The sequence below is a fragment of the Botryllus schlosseri genome, chromosome 7, assembly GCF_051294905.1.
Source record: "Botryllus schlosseri isolate E-star chromosome 7, Bs_hap1, whole genome shotgun sequence".
NCBI lineage: Eukaryota > Metazoa > Chordata > Ascidiacea > Stolidobranchia > Styelidae > Botryllus > Botryllus schlosseri.
Window position 1 is genome coordinate 24,514,419 of NC_137242.1, and position 24,662 is coordinate 24,539,080.

At 40.4% G+C, this 24,662-nt stretch overlaps 1 protein-coding gene across 1 annotated transcript in view; it reads right to left on the reverse strand.

Annotated features, from left to right (window-relative positions):
- Nucleotides 1-24,006, reverse strand: part of LOC145442803 (sodium- and chloride-dependent transporter XTRP3-like) — a 36,997-nt gene extending 12,991 nt beyond the window's left edge. The window contains exons 1-8 of the mRNA XM_080320815.1: nucleotides 23,746-24,006; nucleotides 22,481-22,742; nucleotides 22,139-22,418; nucleotides 16,271-16,451; nucleotides 14,014-14,124; nucleotides 3,948-4,189; nucleotides 2,714-2,864; nucleotides 2,440-2,635 (exon numbers count right to left, since the gene is read on the reverse strand). Of these exons, the coding sequence (XP_080176941.1) occupies nucleotides 2,440-2,635; nucleotides 2,714-2,864; nucleotides 3,948-4,189; nucleotides 14,014-14,124; nucleotides 16,271-16,451; nucleotides 22,139-22,418; nucleotides 22,481-22,742; nucleotides 23,746-23,766 (1,444 nt within the window). The 5' untranslated portion in view covers nucleotides 23,767-24,006. The remainder of the gene's footprint in view (nucleotides 1-2,439; nucleotides 2,636-2,713; nucleotides 2,865-3,947; nucleotides 4,190-14,013; nucleotides 14,125-16,270; nucleotides 16,452-22,138; nucleotides 22,419-22,480; nucleotides 22,743-23,745) is intronic.
- Between the last annotated feature and the right edge of the window lie 656 nt (nucleotides 24,007-24,662).

Below are 24,662 nucleotides of genomic sequence, written 5' to 3' on the forward strand. Positions count from 1 at the left end.
GTACGCTGTGTAATCCGTACTTATGAGCGAGAGTCTCTGATAAAATGAAGAGCGACTTCGCTCTGATATTCGTGTCGTGTCAGTCTGCAGATTCGGGCATGATTTTCATTTGCCGTGGACAGCATATACTTTTGAATCCGTTAACAGCCTTATCAACACAAAGAATAGTAAAATTAATCATTCCACAAGCTGTGCAATTTCCCTCTATGATATTATTTGATGAAGTTGATGATTCGTCGGAAGAGTGGGCTGCTTTGGCAAGATCGCAAAATAAGCTACAGGTTATCAGTCAATGCCCTCGAACAGAATTTTTTGCAAAAATTGTAATCTGTGCAGAATGGATTTGGTGAATCAAAATTCCTTTTACTGGGGAAGCTGATGACGAATTTCCTGGCATTGCCACATTCCACTGCATTCGTGGAAATGAAGTATGCTTTACCGGGCTGTTCAAAAATCACTTTTTTTCCTGATTCTTGCTGGCCACGTGATTTAATCGTTAGGTTGCCTTAAAAAACGACGCATACCAAATTCGGATTCCTTCCAACCAATAATCGCGGATTTCGTTGAGGGAAAATTTTGAATTTGCTCAAAAATACCAAAAACAAATTTTTCAAATTTTTCTGCCAACCCCCTGAATTTGTCGCACTGTCTTCAAAATCGATACAAAACAAATTTGACTAAATTCCAAGCCGTAGAAGCGGAGTTATTTGAGTATTTCGATGATAATTCTTGGATTATCCACCGATCAAGGATAATCCCATAATTATCTAAGAAACACTCAAATAACTCCGCTTCTACTAGTTGGAATTGACTCAAATTTGTTTTGCATCGTCATTGAAGACAGCTCATCAATTTCACGGGGTTGACAAAAAAATTGAAAATGTTTCTTTTTTTCAATATTTCCTAATAAATTAATTTTTTAAATTAGATCTGGGGAGTCTTATACTTGTTGGAATTGAACCAAATTTGGTGTGCAGCGCTTCTTAGAGTAGCTTGACAATTTGATCAGTGAATGGATGGATTTCGGGAAAAAAGTTATTTTTGAACAGCCCCAAGTACAGTAGTGAGCAAGATGCCACACAAAAGATGCTCATGTTTGATGGATGGTGTACAATCGAAAGAGAAGTTTTATGATGCCGTACAAGTCGAAGGCGACAATATTTGATATTTTTCGTGCTTTTGAATTAGTGTCATTAATTTTCGTTGAATAATCATGCAGTGTATATCAGGCATATGTATCAAATTCATGTGTGGAACACTTCTTATCTATGGATTTGTACCTTGGTCATAATGATTACTTGGTAACGGCAAATTTTTCCTGCAATTTACGAATCTAGTGTTCTTCCGCCAATCTAGTGTTTTTTCAAGACATAATCTTGTGTTTTTCCGGCAACCTCGAGTGGCAACACTGGATGCAATACATTAGCCATTTACAAATTGATATGATACAACTCGAGCTTGTACCAATGTTGAGAACTATATATACTATATTCGAATTCAAATTCAATGAAACAAGAGGTTTGGTCAAGGTAAGAACAAAGAACAGAAATAGACATTTTGCTATATTACTTTACTATACTAGTTTACGATAACGTAAGCTGTAAGCTTAGAACACTTCGTTTGTGGTCAACTTATTTTTGAGAAAACAATTGAGGCTCAGTAAAACGCACGACCATTGAATGATTGATCGCTCTCACGGGTTACACCAGCATTTCGCGAACAATCCGAACATATGCAAGATACAGTGATTTTTATCGACACCGATTACTTGATGACTTGAAATTGACTCGTGAATTTTGCTCCGAGTCACGAGTCAATCCACATTTCTGATACGCCGAGTCAAGTCAAGTCAAGTCATTTTAGCAAAGTGACTCGAGTCAAGTCAAGTCATACGAAAAACGTGACTCGAGTCTGACTCGAGTCAAGTCATGACTCGAGTCATCCCAACACTGATACAAGGTACAGCGATTTAGTCGACATCGATTACTTGATGACTTGAAATTGACTCGTAAATTTTGCTTCGAGTCACGAGTCAATCCGCATTTCTGCAAAGCCGAGTCAAGTCAAGTCATACGAAAAAGGTGACTCGAGTCAAGTCATGACTCGAGTCATTCCAACACTGTCTCGTACCGTTATACTTTGATGCTTCGTACCCCCAAAAGCCCTGTTCCAGAACCGATTGACTATACATTACAATGGTCATATTACAGTGGACAGATAATCCTAATCATAATTACGTATCGGCCAACTTTTAGTACGGCCCACTTCTAGGCATAGGCGGATCAGATTGCAAGGAGGAGCCTAGAGAAACCACCAACACTTAGGTAGGAATTCTGGAGTCGACCGGCGCCGGATTCGTATATTCACGACCAATTGGTGTCGTAGCTATGGAACGGACCACTACTTTATCTCGACGCAGTATGGTCCGGTGTATCATACCTGTTAACGCCGGTTTCGGGAGCTTCAATCCAAGGTCAAACAGCGGGGTAACGACGCCTTCAATCGTCCCAAACATAGATCCTAATCCAAGCGACAGCAACATGAGAAAGAACATCACAGACCAGAAAGGACTCCCTGGCATGTTGATGATTCCCTCCGTGAACACAATGAAAGCGAGACCAGTTCCTTGTTGCGCCTGTTAATAAGAGAGACAAAGTGAGGAATGTATGGTGCAAAAGATTCGGATCATGCGAAGTGATGAAATGAAACTCACATCGCCAAGAATCTGATTGATGTCGCATTGGTCGATTGGTGGTCCAGCGGTTATATTATTCATTATGTTGTTGTACCACTCGTCGTAGTTGTCTATTGTGATTGCACCTTCCGCGGGCACGTCGTAATAGTCCAATAACTTGTCGATGTTCCTAAACACGGGTTAATGCAGAGGTTCAATTGCCTTTTGTACCTTGAGCTGACTAGAAAATGGAGACTGCACCGCGCCACTGTGTCTGACATGGCTATATTGATGAAGACATTTTGGATGGAATAGGGGCCTTTGTTATTTGCGAACAAGGCTGGACAAAATCGAGTGACGTAAAAATAGTTAGTATGATGTAGGAAGTTCCGATGTTTACAATTTCCGTTCTAGATCATATTAAGGATTTTATTATTTCTCTAACGCACCTATTTCATTGGACTTTGTAACAATGCTGTGGTTTGATCACATATATTCAGAGATATGTCGTTATCACTAACGTGCGTAGCTTCGTACTACATGTTTCGTATGCTGCAATATCACCAATTGAAGTTTTCAGCTTTCCACGCTGATAAACTATAATTCTCGTTAAAAAATAAATGTATATAGTCGCAAGGAGCGTATAATTTCATTACTCGAAAAATTTCTCTCGCATTACTCGACACAAATCATTAGAATTAATAAATCGATACAGATTCGAGTACTTGAAACATTGTGTCCCGCCCCACTTGCAACCAAATCCTTAGTTCGAGTACGCCTGTTGTTGAGTGCCCTGATAATCGGGATACTTTTGCGGGACAAATCAAATTTCTTATATGGTTAATGTTGGTTGGAAACTTTCAGCAGAAAGTGTGCAGATCCATCGTACAATGATACGCCTGATTGCGAACGAGCTGTTTACAAATGTTAGAGATACGTTTTCACCGTTTTCATACTCTGCTGGGCGGTGAAAACGTAACGTTTACAAAGAGACTCTCGTACGTACAGAACTTTAGTACTTCAGTATTACGATTGATTTCGGCTGCAGTCAGGGGCAATCGTCAGCTAGTGGTAGGGAATTGAAAAGAACATTTTATATCAACAATCTTAACACCAAATATGAAGCCGAAAGTCGACAATGTCGATGTTTATTTCGATATTTATTTTCAATCGCACACTAAATATTTATAGCATGCATTAGTAGGAATTCGGACTGTAGTACTAATTCCAGTAGTCACGTTATTCTTCCCATACTAGCTCGCAGGACACTCACTCCTCTTTGCACGCTGTGCTTTGTTGGTACGCGCGGAATCCCAAAATCGAAAATATCACCAGCGAAGCGTAGACGGACGTGAACGAATTGGTCAGTGCAATTATCAGCGAATCACGCTGACAGTCTTGCTTCGTAGGGTTGTAGCTTGCAAACGCAATGACACCTCCAAACGCGAGACCGAGGGAAAAGAAAATTTGCGTGGCAGCGTCGAGCCAGACCTTGGGATTCTTGAGGACCTCATACTGAACAGAGATGTCAATATACTGTTAAAAACAAGCGAGGCGAATTATTATGACCGATGGGCCAAATGTGAAGCAACAGAGATACTATATATATTCTGCGGCGTTCAGTTTTATTTCTACATTGAAAGCAGTGAATTACATTGTTAACACAGGTTGCGAAGTGGATGTGTTGATATAAGACGACATCCCTAGAATTGTGAGGGATTGGTTAAATAGCCTTGCTGTTTTTCTAGCTCCGCTTCGCTAGCAGATCTTCTGCCTCAACCGAGTATATGTATTTCACTGCATGTTCTTTCTCATATTGCCAACTATAATTGCATTCCTTAAACACGGAGAGCTGCTCGGTGATTATCGTAAACTAAAATGACGGGTTTACGGCTGATTTCAGGACTTAAGTCAATAAATATTTTATGCTCTCTTGAAGTGTCGGCCTTCAACTTCCACCTTTCATGGTTTGACATTTTCACGAGGAGGGATGACGGCTAATCATGTTCGCTGATTGCATCTTTGTTCGAACTACGATTTGGAAATGTATGACGTGGCAGTTTAAAACAGATACCTTGTAATTCCTAACGTAACGTTGGCAACGAACAAGATTTTACCTTCTATATAGAAACACTGATTTGTGACTTTAATTGCTGACATACTTTACTATATTTTTATATTTGTGGATTATTCGTAAAACATACGCAGGTCACGTAATCACGGTACATAAAGAAACTAGACTTCGAAGTAAACGCATTTCTGGTTCTTTTTATAAAGCCCATAGTTTTATCCCAAGTATTGACAATATTAAATAATTTTTTGGTTTAAATTCCAAGTATTATATCGCGAGCCACATTTGGCCAGCAGGCGTACAATGCCCAGTTCTGGTCAAAAACCATCGTATGGAAATGAGGCCTACTGCACACCCATGTATGAGCTTACACACTTCCACCAATGCCCGAGAGAAATCGTTTTTTCGTGTTTCTGCAACAAGTCGAAAGCGGAACTTACACGCTATAGTCAGTAGATTGACATGCATTCCACATAGAGTACATATTTATAACCACCATTAGGAATTGCCGTCAAGTAATCAACGGTCACAAAGATCAGCTGGGCAACCAAAAACTAATAACCCAAATCTAAAGTCAACGTGAGGGAACGTGTCTATGAGGGAATTTCGGCCGTCACGATTAACGAATTTTGCGACCGGAACCATTATCTTTAGCAAATATCGTAAACATTTGACTGAAATATATATTTGCATCACTAACATCGTAAAACCAATTGAGGTTCATGAACGCATATATTATAATTGAAAGACATCATAGCCTATATACATCATTTCATGTTATCGTGGTCAACTATATAGTCAGGCAATACCGGCAAATTAGTTGCAAGTTATCTCTTGCCATTAGACTGCGATATGCAGTGCATCTGTCACAATTGCAATCTACAGTCAAAAACAGCATTATAAATGGAGTGTTGTTGTTTATGTTCGATTAATGCGGTCATTTATACCAGTCCGATATTGTTTATTCTGATTCTCTATATTTGCCGACCTGTAGCACGCCTTATTTTCGTGCTAGACTTTTATACGACAGCGAATACTCGGTTTATATGGTGAGGAGGAGCCTCGATAATCCTCCAACACAACGGCAGGAATTCTGGGGTCGGACTAGTAGGCCACTCGAGACGCATTCGTCTTGTATAGGGTTTTTTAGTCAACCAATTACAGAGTCGGGAAAAATTTGCCGTTCTTTCCGGCGACGCATAAAGTTGGAAAAGGTTACGAGTGATGATCAGTCGAGGAGTCCCGAGTTTTTAATCAAGTTGCGTTATATGTTGCATCATAATGCGAAAACGCGTTATTGGCTCTCATCAGTTAACAATTTGTTGAATGAAATAGCAGCCTGCTGATAACGACACTGCCCCTGTAATAGGTAGAATTATCATAATCGCGAAATGAAAGTCGTGTCCAATTAGTACGGTACAACTAAGAAACGGAATATAGAATATTGATATCGCTCTGCAATGGTGGGTACATAATTCGTTCATTGTGTACTGAAGCCCTTACCTAGGAGACAATCGGCACGGTCATTATCGGAATTATTTGCGAGTAGGAATAGTACACAGTTTTTATAGATAACTAGTTAGTTTGTTCCAGTTTGTTAAATCATGAGATTAAAACTAACTTTATGCGCTGCGATCCACCGGTTACCTTATTCCTGTGTTGATAAATCCTGACGAACGCGATAATCGACTTTATTGCTAATCCAACTTTATTATCTCCGCCTTTATTCCAGTATTGTAAGTCTGGAAATTTGGAATAAGTGTCCTCTTTTCAGATTTCCAAAATATGGTAACCCTAGTGTTGCAGCTGTGGAACTTATCATTGCGCTATCTCGCCACAAACATGGACTGTATGAGCATATTAAAGTAACCGATTGGAGGTGACTGAAAATCTAGTCATGTTTCTCTCAAGAGATCTTTCCACGCGTCCACTAATTTCAAGTTATTTGCACGTTACAAAAATCATACATGGTCTCTGATAGAGCAATAGCCATCTCATTTCACAAAGCAGTCTATCTATAATTGTTGCTGGAAGACATTCTTTCGCTATTTCTTGCGCAAGTTGCCGCCAGTTGGCGATCAAGTCAAGGTGTTTCCATGAGATTCATGAGTAGCATAAAATGACCCTAGGTGGGAGGATTTGTCCTCCTATTTCAGAAAATCGAAAATGTCCTCCGAGGACGCCCAAATGTCCTTCTTTTGGGCAATTCGTCCTCCTCTGTAACTTTAACAATCCAGGCGAATGCACAACTAAAAGAACGCCGTTAATGACGCGAAATCTGGAATTCGGACGTTCTAGTAAACTAGTTTTAAAAATGACCTATTTTCTACCGATGCAACAGTATTGCTCGTCAAGATATTCACGTTGCCCCTTTTCTCGCCCGATATTATAAATTACATGACATGTATAAGTACCCTCTTTTCCGAATCTCAAAATATGGTAACCCCTTTTTTATGGGATACATGAAAGAGCGATACGTCTCTGAGAAAGTAGGCCTATATACCAAAACATATTATCATTTGAGAATGACGTCGTGAGTGGGAGTGCAACAACCTTGTCTAGTCATTAGTTATCTTATGTTAGGCATGGAATAACCTAAATAGAGTTCAAGGTGATGTGATGACCTTCCCATATCATCGGCTTCTGAAATGTTGGGGCTACGCGCAACCACGCTCAAAACATTAGTATATTACTCGGTAATATTTTTTGAGTGAAACATTAATATATTTTCGGGCGCTCCAAAGGAGTTATTTCAATATAGCTCCTAACGGCTATCCAACGTACGTCATAATACCGGTAAAACCACATAGTCATGAATAGAGCCCGACCGATATTGGATTTTTTAGCCGATACCGATAAAGCCGATATCTAGCACCTTCACCGATAACCTCGATATATTAAGCCGATATTCAAAAGATATGGAATCTAGCTCAAAGCGCATATCCAACAACTCACGGCGTGTATTTCAAATGCTTTACAGCCAACGCTATGCTTGAACATAAAATGAATGGTGCGGGGCAATAAAAATATATCAATAGTCCCAGTCTTAAAGTAGCAAATTGTAGTTCATGAAACATAATTTCTCGGCATTTTCTCCCAGGAGGGAGCTTCTGTGGTCTTCATAAATGAGGCCTATAGTACTGAAAAGTCTCTCACTCGGTACTGTAGTCGGTGGCACAGCAAGATATTTTTTCGCCAACGTAGCAAGAATTGGAAGTCTTTCTTTATTCTGGTTCCACCACTGCAGGGGATCTGTTTCTCTTCTCTCCTTCAATGGTTCCAGCAAATACTGATCTACCTCGGACATTTCGTTTGAATGAGCAGTGTCATTATTAGAGAGCAGAGTGTTGAATATATGGTCAAATGCAGTCGCTTTCTGTAAAAGTCCCATTGCTTCCTCTGGAGGTACGGGCGTATCAATTTGTGGCGACGCTTGAAGAACTTCCTTTCCTTCTTCCGCAATCCAATCCCTGCATCTGTTTTTTGCCAAACTATCGAATAGTCTATCCTTGTACCGTGGATCGAGAAAGCAGGCAAGTACAATAAATTTACAATCGGTAATGTGTGAAAACCTTGCAGTAAGCCTTGACAGCAGTGCGGCCCTGACAGAAGAAATTCCAGAATACAGAGTATTTACCTCAGGTGATTGCAGCAGCATTTTGAGAACATTCACACTTGGTATGACAACAGACAGACTCGCACTTGCGTGGCTGATGTCCTTGGTAATTTGATCAAATGGCTTCAGCAACCCAACCAACTGTTCAGCGATACCCCACTCGTCATTGGTGGGACATACTATACGTCCATGTTCGCTAGCATACAAGGCCAAAGCACGTCTCTGCTCAAGCATTCTTTCCAACATTAGCAAATCTGAATTCCATCTGGTTGGAACAAACTGTAGAATAGAATGCTCATCCATCCCTAGTAACTTCTGAATGCCTGATAGTCTCTGCTTGGCTAACACAGAATGACGGAAATGGGTTGCTATGCTTCTGAACTTTGCCAACAACTCCTTCAGTACACCTGGAGCCTTCAGCACATCGTTAACAACCAACTGAAGTGAATGAGCAAAACAACTCAAATTGTTCACGTCTGCTAGACCCATCCCCTTGACCATGTTAGCTCCACTGTCTCTCAAAACCAGGAAGACTCGCTCACTTTCAATCTCCCAGTATTGCAACATTGAGATAAAGCAGTTTGCAATGTACTGTCCTGTGTGTGAACCCTCCATCGCTCTCACATTGGGAATAACCTGTTTTCTTTCCCATTTTTCATCTATAAAATGAGCAGTTAAGCTGATAAGGGCTTCGGTGGAGTCTGACCAGCATTCGGTTGTGACGGACAGCTTGCTCGACTTGGTTGAACTGAGTAGCTCCCTTATCTTCTTTTCAACTCTGCTGTAAACATCTTGAAGACCTTGAGTTCTATAATATTTCTCTGATTTCATATTATAGCGTGGTTCAGCTGCTGCCATAACCCTGATAAATCCTGGCTTCTCAGTAGTTGAAAAAGGAAGGTTGTCAGTTGCCAGCTTTTCTACAATCAATTGATCCATCTTTTTCGCTCTTTTGTCCGAATTGGCCCATATTCTCATAGAATCAAAAATATCCCTACGAATTGTTGGCTCTGCTGGGCGTTTCTTTGGTTTGATTTTCTTACACTCTATGCCCTTGTATTCCTCACCATGGTGTCCCCTCAGGTGACTCCATAGATTACTGGTATTTTTACGCTTTGTTGCTCCAGAGCCTTGGCTTATAGGCTTCTTGCACAGATCGCATATAACACCACCAGCACTATCTGCAGTAAAATACTTCCACACCTCGCTTTTCTCCGTCATCACGATGGTCAGCTTAAAGAACGTTCTTAGGTTGAAATATTCTGCAAACAACTAAATTCATCGACTCGATGGTCTGCTCTGTGCTCTCCGGTATTCGGTCATCGCAGGGGATTCCCGGTGAAATCACCGGGGCGTATCGAAGAACTTATATTTTTCACATATTGACCTATAAATGCTGCTTGAACATTCATTTTTATAATTTACTGATATGTAGTGGATATGTCACGTCCTCCGTGACTCCCTACTACTACGCTGTGACGTCACGAAAATGGCCGATATTTTTTCACCTCCAATGGCCGATACCGATATTTCTTTCCAAGTGTGATATCGACTCGATATTATCGGCGAGCCGATAATCGGTCGGGCTCTAATCATGAATATTGCCACAATATGTCATGTCTCGGTCTGTAAATAATTGTTTGCATTTTCAATTAATAATTTCGGAATCATAATCTGCTTGTGTACCCGAAGTTCTTTTTAGTAGGAATGAATAACAACTAGAACTCGACCTATTTCATATTTCTGAATTCTGGACCAAAGCCGATGTCACCCGTAACTAATTTTAGCCGATAAACCGGGATTTCTGTCGGTATCAAATTGTGAGATATTTCAGAAAGAACTCCTAATTAGTGACAGTAATTGTAAAAATATTCCATAGCAACTTCATTTATTTCCAATAAAACTGCCGGGCAGTGACCAAATATCATTTTCATGCTAAAATGCGTTTAATATCGTTGAGGAAATTACAAATGATTTTCACCAATATAGAGACTACTATTCTTATGGTCTTCCTGGACCAGTCCTATCGAGCCGTATACAGCAGGGCGCCGTGACGTCAACAAGGTTATGTTTGGGCTCACCAGTAGTTACCCTTGTCAGTAAACTAGCCTCTAATCAGCCTCCAGAATAACTCGGGCGTGTACGGTTCTGACAATACCGTCTCACAATAGCTCATAGCAAAGGTGCGATGACACCCACATTTTAGAGTAGTAATAAGTTTAGATGTTTTTGCGATAACAGAGAATACTTAAACATCGTAATGATTAAGAAGGGGGTGGATGGACTGATGAGGTCATCGGACAGGCCGATTTTCCTGCAAAGGTAGATATCGTCGCCAATATATGTGGATTTCATTACTACCCTCCCATAGCTCCTATGCATTTTAAAAACCATGAGCTCAAATATTATTGGTACGCTCGTTTTTCTGTAACTTACTAGTTACGTCGCAAACCTTCATATGTGAGGATATCACAATGATTAAGATTTCAAAGTGCTGAATTCAGGGTCCGCGAAGCTTTATCGCGTACGAACGTAAGGTCATAGCCCCGACCTTTATCTTGTTTCAATTGCAATGTACACGCTACTGTTTCGTGTGCACTTTGTCTATGCAAGGAACTACGAATAAGCTACCATGTTAGTGCGATCGGTTGATCTGAACCGCGACTGTTTGCCCGAAGGCCGGAAAGACGAGTTCACGATTTGAACTCCCGCGAGAGAACTGCCGATGGCTTGTTGACCGTAGCCATTTAGAAGCCCACCGATATCTGCTGTATTAGCACAATGGTGAGGATGCTATGGCTTGATTCTTGGTGCAATTACGTTCCCGAATACTGAACTTCATTCATTGTCTACGATTGAATATTATTTAGAGCGAGTAGAGTAATGGCAATATTAGCACAAACGGATGCTATTTAACTTCAAACACCAGCTTCTAATTTAAGCCGACGAGCGCGAGACAACCAGTAATTTTCCATAGAAAGACGCCGTTAGATTGTGACCATTCATTTGATGGGATATAGCAATGAGATAAAAGCAATATGTATTTTTCCATGGAGTCCAATGCTATTACGAGACTCTGGTAAGACATTCCAACTTACGACAAGTCATATTTGAAGGGGTAATTCAAATGGCGACTTCTCAAGGCATTACTGCTGTATAACGCGCTGTAGTGACATATGCTCAACCGGACACGTAACGATTTTTCATAAACTTCGCAAAAACGATGTCACTCCGGAAAATACATACATACGATTAGTAGATAAACCACCATCTGCATGATGCCTATATGCTCGAAAAGTGCCATTATGTAGAACAGTTTTATATACACGCACAGTTGGATTACGCGTGGTCTGGAGAAATCCGGTCAGCCAATTCTATTCTCGATTGCTAAACGTAAAATAATGTATAGGCTTGTACTATGCTTGGAGAAATAAAACAAAAAATTTAAAACCGATTTCGATATGTATATTGTATAATGTTATTTACAGCGTTTTCTGGCGTCAACTAGAGGTCACAGTATACCTTCGACATATATTATGAGTCACATAGCTGTCTTGTACCAAACTTTTAAAAGTAGCCAACAGATCTTATAAGGACAGTAATATATGCCAGTCAAGACAAATATAATTTTTAGGAAATACCGCAGTGCAATTTAGCGGCATTTTATATTATAATAGGATCTAGCAAACCGTGAAGTAAGTAACCCTCCATCCAGCAGGAAACCAACAGTGGTGGTTTTAAAAGTACTTTGCCTTTCAGAGTCGTATATTCGCGCATAACTGATGTAAAACCAAAAGTACGCAAATTAAAGTTTCTAAAATTTAATGTTTCAATTGTTTGTTTTGAGTAGCGTATAGCCCACTCTTGATGTAATTACGTTCTGGGTTGATACATTGATTTTTGAAAGTTCACCGGAAAACAACATATGATTTTAAATTTGGCTGGTTCGAATGCTGAAAGGTGCTCTTCAACCGTTGTGCAGGCACCCTGCACCCTGCACTCTGGGGTGCGGTAAAATATCCATATGGTTCACTAGTACGGAAGGGTACATCAGGTTGCAGCCAGTCGCGTTAAAGCTGGGATTATTAAACTAAGTTCTTAATCTTGGTTTTGTGGAATCCGTGACAGCCCAAAAGATATTATAGGATATCCCCAAAAGTCCCATGGATTTATGACCAATCCGTGGGTTGATCAATACAACCATTAGGACGTATACGATCCTTCAGCCAGAAATAGGATTTTCTTTAGTAATCAACAAATTTTGCAATGTGTGAATCTCTGATCCGTAGATTTAGCACAATGTCGGGGCTTTTTGTTGTTGTCACCGACATAATTCTCCTATGAACGTTTCGTTGTCTATTTATTTACAAAGATATGGAATCGTGGTTAGCTGTTGATAGCTGTGAGCCAAAAACCTCACAAACCCTTCTGAATTGTAATAAGAAGTAAAATGGTGGTAGGTCTGTAATGTAATGTAATGTATAGGCAGTTAAATCTAAACTCCATATTGGGCTTTGGTATTGCAGCATCAGTCGGTCATTTTGGGTCGAGCAAATGCTCTCTCCAACATCGTTGTCTATTATCTACTGTACATATTTACATACATATGTTTTTCAGGTTACGCAATTTGAATATTGCAACGAAAAATATTTCTATATACGTACGTTCATGATCCGAGTAAAAAGGCTTCAGGAGTGCTTGATTTCAGAAAACCAAAATAGGTTGATGAGCACCCGTCTAGATTACGATATTTCCGAATCACTTGGATTGTAATGATGTAGAATGTATTACCGTCGTTAAAATTACATTGATTTGCTGAATTCAGTCATCATCTCATCGTTATCTATGAGATAAAAGTTCGGCATTTGAGGAGAACTTGTCATGTTAAGCTACGTTTCCGCATTAATGACAATACGTGAAAGCTCTTTTGCGCACCGTCAATCCGTCTATATCCTTGGTGTTTTGAAACAGCGTTCGCGTCACACTGTATCTCCCACGAATATTTACTTAGTCGGGTAAACGCAGTGTCGGGAGCTATAGGATAGATAGTGTCATTTACGATAATAATAATTAGTGTCACATGACGCTTCTGTTCAAGCGCTAAATCACTCCGGCTTTTCAGAAATCGAATGAGCGTCTAAAATGCTATTGGTTGACAAAGGAATGAATCATGCCTACCGGCAAGCAGATCACTAAATCATGTGCCTAGGTTCTGCTAGATTGACATAAACTCCTAATGAAGTAAACATACGATGACATGATTCACACGAAACATGATCCGCGACATGTTAACGAACCATTAAGGCGATGCCATACATTTTAACCGTGTTTATAATTTTATTTTGTAATGACAGTGGCACAACTTCCGACTGCTTCGTTTTGGTAGTATTTTACACAAACAATTTTTGAATGAATACCGTATTACCACTATTTGTCATAGGGTCGGTTAAATCAGTCCTTTCTACCAGTGGGTCGTGATGCATCATTAAATGTTTTAGTCAAACTTTTTAGTAAACCTTGCTGTCACTGCCGTCGAAATCCAGATTTCGCGTCATTTGTGGCGTGTTGTGCCTGTACAGTGTGCAATCGCCAGGCTATCAAAGCTATAAAGAAGGACGAATTGCCATAATAGGACACACAAAGCCTACTTACGTCCGGAGTAAAAAGATAATTGACTCCTTCTGAAGCACCCGGGAGCGTCAATCCTCTGATGAGAAATATCGTCAGGACGAGGTACGGAAACGTTGCGGTGAAATACATTACCTGTGAAACGGATTTTGTAATACATGACAATATGTAACAATGTTTAGTTTGGCACTATGCAACATGTCAGTGGCGTGAAGAACAAACAAGTTTCAGGGTAAGTGTTAGTGATGAAACATCGACATGATCATAGTGCGACAAAACGCCTCAAATGAAACGGATCAATTTTGATCAGTCATTGGCGAAAGGTTTGGCATATGAATAACAATTGATATAGACCATTGGTTCTCGACCGCCGGTCAGCCAAATATATGAGAAATTTATATCCCAATATCAAAATGCATGAAGTGGGACGCTTGTTCACTAATTCTAAAAATTAAACATATAATTTTATATTGATTCCGGAATTTGAAAAGTATCTGCCACACGTCATAATATAGAGTTCATGGACTATTTTAGACTGAGGGTATACTCCGCAATGCTGCAAGTGTTTTACGAAACTGTACCTAAATAGCCTAGACCTCTTATAGGTAGAAGTTATAAGAAGAAAACCTTTTAAACAAAATTCATTACATTTTGACAGAACAATTTGGCAATGAAGTAGATGCGAGGACACAGCAGAAATACCGGACAATCAAAATATCAATAATGCAATTAACAAGACTTCATCTTGCAGAAAATACACTAGAACCAACAATGCTAATATCTAAAGGCAGCATTAAATCAAGTTTCGATTTTGCAAGGCTCATCGGTCCGCAAAATTTCCTTTGAAATTTGACCAGTCCACGAGCTCAAAAATGTTAGGAGCCATTGACATGGACCAGTAGTTCTCAAGTTTTTTTAATCTTCGCGGACCCCTTTTGGACCGCCATGGACCCTCGCGGATCCCCCAAGTTTTAGTTCAAATTTAGGTCAAATATCGTGCAACCGCCATGTGTCTTTTGCGAATATTAACTGTCGGCTAGTGACAAACAGCAACAAAATTACTTATCTTGAAAGTAACATCATTCTATTTAAGTTGAAATTGGGTAGACTGCAGTGAATTTGTCAGTTGCATTTCTTGAAATACGAGATCGTGTAATGAAAACCCGCGCCTTCGATTTGATATGAACGAGTGGCGAAGAACAAGTTCCATAAAGATAGGTGTTGGCGAATGTAATAATAATGGGCAACGCTTCCGGCGCCCCTTTTGGGTATGATCGCAACATACATGTCACCACAAATGAGAAACTGTTTTTTTAATGAATATATAACATCCAGCCTAGTCATTGCCATCTAGCAGATCATCTTGAAGTTATTCATTTCCCTAATCTAAAAAATATGTTATTAATCAGTTTGCAAATTTATAGGTTTGGCGGATCCCTGAAAATGCAGAACAGTATATTCAATTGTACTGAACCTGAATATTCTCGATTGGCACTCATCAGGGTCAAACGTCATCAACTCGCAGAGAGTTGCTAGAAATGTCTACTATTTGCTGACGATTGCCCTGACGAGTGTCAGCAGAATGCTTATATTTGGGTTCATATCAATACGAATTTATATTATTCAATTGTGTACTGGAGTTCTGTATATCCAAGAGTCTCTTAAAATGTTCGTTTTATCTCTTGGTTGAAAAATCAACTTCGTTTCGTTGATGTCATGGAAATTATGATAAATTCCATATAAAATGCTCATGTAGCCTACGACAGTTTTTATTATTAATAATGATCGACATCAACGATATTGATATCATAAAGAATGCATCGATGTCTAATGTAATAAGGTGCAAGTATAAGCAAGGACTGTTTGAGTACTTTTTGAAAAATACTGTGGAGTTTTTATTAATATATTCATATTCATTCCCGAAGCTTTTGAGCTGACACTCATCAGGGGATACCGTCAGCAATAATCCGAGCATTCAAAACACTATGTTTAACAACAATAAGCATCGCTAGTTATGACGTCACACAAAGTAAAATACAAAATTCCAAAAACGCGAGAAATATAGCGCAGTTATAGTTTCAGAAATGCGACTGAAGCTGGATGCCATATCTTTTGAACATTGGCCGATTATATTGGGGTTATTGCCGATAACTTTTCGGTGAACGTGCTAGTTATGGGTCCGGCTCTAATGATCACACTTAAGTCATCTCTGGAAAAGGAACAGGATTTTCTGCTATCTGCAGAAAACATAAACTTCTGGTGTAAGTAAAGAGGATGATACCTTTCCCGATGACTCAATGCCGCGAATCATACTGAGCCACACAATAGTCCATGCCAAGATGAGACAGATCGCCATTTGCCACACCAACCCGTCGGAATCATCAATGGAGGGCGAAACCTCTAAGGTGGTTCGATACCAGAAATATTCGGTAAATGAACTCTCGCTGCATTCGGTGACGTAACTGCAAGAGGTAATCGTTCATTGAAAGTCGAATCGAATTGAATGAATATGCATTGAAAATCAGAGTGACGTCCACTCTACCCATTCGGATATATAATGCAGTTCATCAATGTGCGGCTTATAGGAAAATGCCGTCATATTGATCGATAAAAACGCAACAGCGTGATGCAAATTGAATAAATGCGAACTTATAGATATTAGAGGTAGAATTGGCAATTGACTCAGGGATCCCCTAGTGCAGTCGTTCCCAACCTTTTTCTTCTCGTGCCCCCCTTGACCGATATTTGAGCTAAAATTCCCCCCTATGAAAAAGTTGCCTCTGACTAAAAAAGGGTGCTTTTAACGCACAACCATTTGTGGACTGAGAAATTATTGGCCAAACATATTCAGATATGTCCGACGCATGTCAAATGCGGACCACACTACACTTTGGTAAAGTACGGTTAATTTTACCTGTTTTTTACCAGTCGGGTAGCAGGTGATGAAATAAATCACCAAGTCCGCTTGCTATGGCCTTGAGTTAAATCGGTGAATTTGGTATGTTTTTCACGTGAGCTCATATGTTTGCTTTAAAGGTTCAACAATTTTACCAGCGGCCTTGTGCCGAATTCGGTTGACGCTTTCCTGCTTAGTAGCAATTTGGTCGGAAGGCTGTCTCGGACCCAATGAAATCGTCTCGTGAGTCTCACTTTATCAGAGGGTGTAATACCTACTGAAGGCATTTAAACATACACCTAGCTTGAAATCCGGCAAAGAAACATACAACTGTAAAGAACTAATTTCTACGTAACAGTTCTATACCATACAAATCGAAAAACCTTGTAAACCCAGTGTATCTTCCGACACAATGCCAAAGCCAGATTCCCCCTAAAAATTTCAAAATTCCTTCCAAGGGGGTAATTCCCCCCCCCCCCCGGTTGGGAACCACTGCCCGAGTGTCTCGCGGAACACCTGTTTTTGTTTGTGGTATTCGTGGTGTTTGTCGACTAGTATGGTTATCTACACAAGGCCAATTTTCTTCATTTTTATTTCGTAGGTGCCGACTTGTAGTGCGGACCACTTCTAGGCTTTTTTTATAAGATACCGGTTTCACGGATGAGATGGCAAGGAGGAGCCTAGATAAGCCTCCAACACTTGGGTGGAAATTCTGGAGTCGATCTCGGTCGAAACACCGGTTAATAATCACTGTGTAAGTGCCATAGTAGTATAGTTCACGCCATTCCGATGTTCCATTCCATTCCGCACACCCGTGACCAATGTTCCCTCCAAGCTGCGCACTTGCGCAAATGCGCAGTGCTGAAACGGTCTCTGCGCACAGAAAATCTAGGCTGCGCACAAAAAATCCGAAGTGATGACTTTTTTTTAATCGGCGTCCACTCTTGTCCATCGTTGTGCACTATTGCACCGCGCAGGCGCTCAGACTCGAGCAAAATAAGAGGGAACATTGTCAGGGGTAAATAGTGCTATCGCTGAAGTCTGAAACCGAGGTAGGCCTACCAGTGAGGCCTGAAAAGGCAAATATTGCGCTTCGCGAAGCAATGAGAATTTGCAATCGTATGCGACTCACGAAAGAGATTTTTCTTTTAGCCTACTATGGTATCGTGCGCGTGAGCGATACTGATATCATATCAATCGCGCAATCCTTTGTGGGAATGGCGAAATAACATGGTTTAACAAGGTTATAAATAACAATGGGCTAGCTCAAAGTTAACTGCGAGAAACTAACGAATAGTCTTCTCCGCGTGGCATGAATATTGTGTAAGATTTATTGTACAATTACATGCCGCGAATTTTCGAAGTCATCACTTCCATCAGGCGAATCTGATCACGTATGGTGATATATAGGATAAGATGCAGAATATGCAAGTACAAGCACCAATATTGTTGAAAAAATACATCCCTTTGCAAACGTTGATCGGGAAATGCAGCAACTATATGCACTGTAGGGCGTTGCATTAGATCAGCTTCTCAGCAGCACAAATTTGTGATTTTATTCGATTCGTTTGAACGGGTATCTTCTGTCGATAAGGTGATACACTGATCTTGTTCTTGCTTCAATCAGACTTGAATATTCGTATCATTGTATCTGACTGTATGTCTTGATAGTCATGAGTGCATTACCGGTATTAAGACATCGCATCAGTGTTTTAACGCGATAGGACTACATCGATCGCATGTATTGATTTCAAGTGCGTTCTCGTGCGTGTACGTCTGTCCTCTAGTAATCCATAGTATGTCACCATATCGTCGCAGTGGAATCAAAGTAACTTATGTGCAGATTTCAACATCTTTTGTCAGTGGTTCCCAACCTTTTTCATCTCCTGCCTCCCTTGGCCGAAATTTGAGCCAAAATTCCCCCCTTAGGAGAAATCTGCCGATGATTAAAAAAGGTCATTTTTACCGCGCAAACACCTGTTGATCGAAGAATAAGATGGGCAGTACAGAGCGTTTGTTTCTAGCAGGGCTGTAACAACACTTTGTAGACCTCCAAAATCAATAGTCTTGGTCCCAATCAAACAAATTCTGGAAGGCTTGACTCAACAGACCCCCACACTTCCATTTGTGTGTTTCGGCTTACCATGCACCAATCGCTAATATAACTGCTGTGAAAAATCAGTATGCATAAATTTACTGGTCTCGCGATTTTTTTCTCAAGTTTGCGTATGCATTTGGACAATGATATTGGTGCTTTCATATATAGCAGGATTGACCAGACTCGAGTCACCATTTTCTGAAGACTCGACTTGACTCGAGTCATTTTTTCAAAATAGGGAAATGACTCGACTCGACTAGAGACAATCTTTGTATTGACTCGACTTTGACTCGAGTCATTGTGCATGACTCGAACCAAGCCATATGACTCGAGACTATAAGACGGCCAAGACCGACATTCCATTGTAATTCCGAAGAACAGTAAAGTGGCCTTCGTATTGGAATTTCGTATTGGTCCTGGTACTTGAAAAGGCGACAAGAAACTGCTCAGAGTGAGGAAAATTAGTATAGTATAAATCAAAATCATTCAATATCACCAAACAGAGTTATAAAAATTGGGTTTAACAAGACTTCAACTGGGAACTGAGCAGTCAACACAATGACTTGGACTCGGACTCAAGTCATAATACAATGACTCGGACTCGACCCTCTGCTCGGTGACTTGGACTCAGACTTGACTCAATGTTGAATTGAAAATGACTCGAGTTGAATCGAGTCAAAACAATGAAAGTGAGATTGACTTGTTACTCGGAGCCTCGTGACTTGGTTACAGCCCTGATCCATAACATACAAGTGATCAGATTTCCTGCTGGAGCTCATTGAAAGTTAGGACACCCATTCCGTTTCAGCAACATTTCACCAAGTTTAACATGTCTTTTTTCGGTCGGGTAGCTGTTTACTAAAAGTAAAGCAAGGCCAGCGATCTCTTTGACTTGAATCGATGACGTTGGAATATTCTGTCACTGTCTGAAAATGCTGACTTGAAAATATAAGATAAATAGTTTCATTAGAGGCTTTGTTGTGATAGATTCGGCAAGACATTTGCTCGCTTAAAAAATATTTGATTGAGAGGCCGTCGCTGTCCTACAAAATTGTCTTGCAAACTGCAGCACATCTGAACTAGTTTAAAAAAACAACAAGGGGGAATTCGTATGTGAAAAAGAGATTTCAAATAGCATTTGAACATACTTTAGCAAAAAACAGCTATGAGGAGTAGGGTTACCATACGTCCTCATTTTTGGCTTTTTTGAAAGTGTCCTTGGAGGACGCCCTTTTGTCCTCTTTTTTGAGATTTTGTCCTCTTTTTCAAAATTTAGGTCAGATTTAGAGCAAATTGCGAATGATATGCCGTAAATTAGCAGAGAAGTGACGCTCCGGCGGGTATTTCGGAGTGGAAAACGGTGATTTTAGCTCTGAGCGAAAAGATGACCCTTTTTTTTTTAGTCGACCCATCAGAAAGTGGAAAAAGTTTACCGGTTTTTGTAGCAAGTCTCGAATTTCTGAAAAATTGTCCTCTTTTTAGATTTCCAAAATATGGTAAGCCTAATAAGGAGCATATTTTCGGATATAACTGGTTGACTACATGACTGTTCGGACATGAACAATTTGAGAAATCCGTTACAATTATAAAGTGGAATTCCTCCCTAAAACTTGCAAAATTCCCCCCAAGGGGGGAATTCCTCCCCGGTTGGGAACCACTGGCATAGCAGATAGGAGGTCACGAAATAGCAAGATGTAAGGATGAATTCATTATATATAAACCAACGGGTACGCCCGAATATGTTTAATTATCTTTCGGGGTCCTATACCTTTTCCAACACGTACGTCTCACTCGATCAGATTTACCTGTAAATGTGATTCCGTGAGCAGAGACAGGATTAAAATTGATAGCAATATATGCAATTCCCGATGATATTGACCGATTTTATCATAAATTATAGAAAATTTTCGCGCTTCGCGCGTTTAGTCGGAACGCCCATCAAACGAAGCCCAGACATAGATGATTAGTAGCGGTGAAAAGCGTATCGCCTGATGGGGGGTCTGGGGTTCGGTTTATCACCCAATGGGGGGGGGGGGCTGGTTGCGCACTGTTGTCCAAGGGCCTGCGCAGTGAGTTGGCGTATTTGCGCAGACTGGTGAAAAATTAGAGGGAACATTGCCCGTGACATATGAATATTGATTTGTTGTGTCTCCCTATCCGGTACCGTGTGAATGTTGTCTAATACAAACTGCGGGATGGAAGGACACGACCGCTAAGCATTTTATCTATCTATATGATAATTAGGGCAATTTTTTTTTGACCTAAAAAACGGAAGATTTTGACCTTAAAAATCTAAATTTTGACCTTTTTTGACCTAAAAAAACTGAAATTTGACCAAATTTTGACCTCACGTATGCAAATTAGGTGTTTTCGCATATAATGTTAAAATTGTACTACTTATCTTCATTTCTGGTTGGAACTGTCTGTCCTTACAAAGTAGATTGGCCTGAAAAAACGTTTTTGGCTCAAAAACTGACAGATTTTTACATGAAAAACTAGTATTTTAACGAAATCTGGCCCTATGAAGAATTCCAGTAGTTACATTACGTATTCTGGTGGAAATAATTAAAATTTGTTGCAGTACAACGAAAGATCCTTTCCTGCATTCCCGGGTAGAAAGTGTCCGTCCTTACTACGTAGCTTGCCAAGAACGGAGAAAGAACGTTCAACAGCAGCATTTGTTGGCTGACAACACTCAAGTTGTGTGCACACTGCTGGTGACAAACCGTGTTGCTTCATTCTGACAATGTTGTCTATATCACAATTTTTCAGCTTGCGCTTCTTTATATAAGAACCATGCAATGTCCAAGCAGTCTTGCTTCAGCTAGGATATTGCGGTACGTTGACCATAAAACCATGTCACTATTTGTTTCATTTGACCATTTATGATTCACAATGAGCAGACGATGGTCCGTTTACAACGGTAGGCCTATAAAGTAGGCTACAAGCTGTAAAATATCAAATGATAAGTTCACCGACAGCGCAAAATCTACGATACAAACGAAATGCAGAGGTCAAAAAATGTTTGACTTTGTAAACAATTTTGACAAATTTTGACCTAACGCTACAATTTTGACCTAATTTTGACTTTTTTTGACATGTCAAAAAAAAATTGCCCTAATGATAATCCTTCAATATTGTGCAACGGCACTTACTCTGTTTGATTATTGTTCAGCGGACAGTACGAGTACGGTAATGGGTACTGGAACGAGTTGAAGAGATACCACAGGCACCACGCGATAATCATGTTGTAGTAGAAGCCGACAGTGGCCGATACGATCATGCTCCCGATTCCGATGCCACCCAAATATGGGTGGAATTTGGTCCACGCCCCGATCGCGCCTTGCCGCAATCTCTGGCCCACCGCGAGTTCAATCAAAAACAACGGCACCCCCTCAATCACCAACATAATGATGTAAGGAATTAGGAACGCACCTGAAATATGCCGCATTGGTTTTATTTCGCGTACCCAATTTTCGGTTGCTTTGTTAAATTACCTCCACCGTACGTTTGCGCCAAGTACGGGAATCTCCATACGTTGCCGAGACCGACCGCGTACGAAATGCACGCGAGAAGAAATTGGACTTGATTATCCCAAGCTGGTCTGGCTTGATCCGATTCGTCCACGTATTTCCCCATTAGCGTATGCTTGCCTCTTTGGACATAGTCTTGTGTTAAATCCACTCCGCGCTTGCGAAGCTCTGTCATCTCCATTGCTTCGCCCTCAAACCCCATATTGGTGATCCCGCCGCCCGAACCCTGGGAAGGTAAGGGTTTATGCTGTATCATTTTTAACAGGCATATGCAGAGAAGGCAAAACTACGGAACGATAAGGATTCGATACAAAAGAGTTTCTTATATGAGAGAGATATGGACAGAGTTTTTTGGGGTCTTCCAGCAGACTTGAACAACTAGATAATGCAAATTGACTAATTAGGCTAACTAGAACGAAATGCCGGTAATCTAATTCTAATCTAATGTGTGAACTGTTTTATGCTATAATTCTTATATTCAAATCTAATGTGTGAACTGTCTTATGCTATAATTCTTATATTCAAATCTAATGCTACAGGAGTACTGCATAGTGCGAAGCTTGGGGTACAGACATTTGGCCTTCTCGTGCTCATGAGGACGAACTCTGATATGATATGAACTGAAATTTATTTTTGTTGTATTTCCTGGTAATTTGTATTGAATTCAGTTACTCTAAATCCAATCTAATTGGTAAAAGCTGAAGGTTTCCATATTGTCCAACGCTGCTCCCGGGTATATCGACGCCACATCGCATTCGTGCACCATGATCCCCATCATCTAACCGATCATATTAAGCTGCATTCCCGTCCTGTCGCAACCCTGCCAAGTTTGTCCTTGCTTGGGACCAGTTCTGGTTTTACTAGTCAGTGGCTGGATTCTTGAAGACGACCAACATCGTTTTGTAATTTGACTGCATGTCAGTTGGAGTAAATGCGCAATGCATCGCATACGCGTGAACAAAATGATAGATTTGTCGGGGGACTTCGCAAATGGGCGAAATCTAAAGACTAGACAGACCTATATGTCTATGGCGATATAGTGAAAGCATATCAAGACGAAAAATCATACTGGCAAAGGCTACATTCGCGGTCGCTCCTCCTGGCTACGTTCGTGGTACATCGTATGGATTATAAGTGGTATAATATAATTCCTTAATCACCGCACAATGAATTTTACAGAGCCGTTTCCGCAATAGCGAAAATATCGATATGGAATAGAAGCCACACACCTGTTTCTCGTCTTCGCCCATTCTTGAGCAGAATCTTCTTCAATTCAGGCTTCTCTCTGTTGGTTATTATCCTGCGAAAAAATACGACCCAACTTTCAGATTACCCGCGTGATCATCGACGAAACGTCAGGACTAGAGTTGCTCTAAATGTGAGGAAATATACGAATATTTAGAGCGACCTATTTCTAAATTCTATATGAGATTTGCGACATCGCCATTTAACATAATTCAAACTCCATGTAAACGACATGGCCGCAACAACTCTCATCTAGTCCGTGTGCAAATGCGCCACTCCATAGCTAAACAATAGTTTGCTTAACTCAGCTAATATACTAATTGATATGAGGCATCAATGTTTACAGTATGAGGTATGAAATGGTGTCAAATATTTGCGGAGCATCCTCGATTGCGCCGAACAAGATTCGCTAATTTCGTATCGGGACATATTTCTGACGTCATGTTATACGGGTGGGACGGGACATTGCTCACCTTAATGGAATCGGATACACGCGATAGGTGACTAATCGATTAATGCGCTCTGAGATTATTCCTTTAATTACATAGGATTAACCTGGAGCCTTCAACATGGAATATTGATTGCGTGAGTAAACAGGACATGATTCGCCTTAATTACGGTGTTGTCCTACTAGTATAAATGCGAATATTTGGATATTTTAAACGCCGATTTTCTATATTTCGCACTAATTCCGCGATATTCACTGATATTCCATACGTATAGAGCGTTGACCCTACGGGTATCTGTTCATCAAACAATTACCGTATAGCTAACTACATAATAAATTAGGCGGTGGCGTTTTTTGTGTACGTTGTGTGGTGTGTGCAGTTCGGACAATACGTGAACATCTAGCAACGAACGTGTGTACTTGCTGGAGGTGCAGCCAACGGGTAGCCGTTTT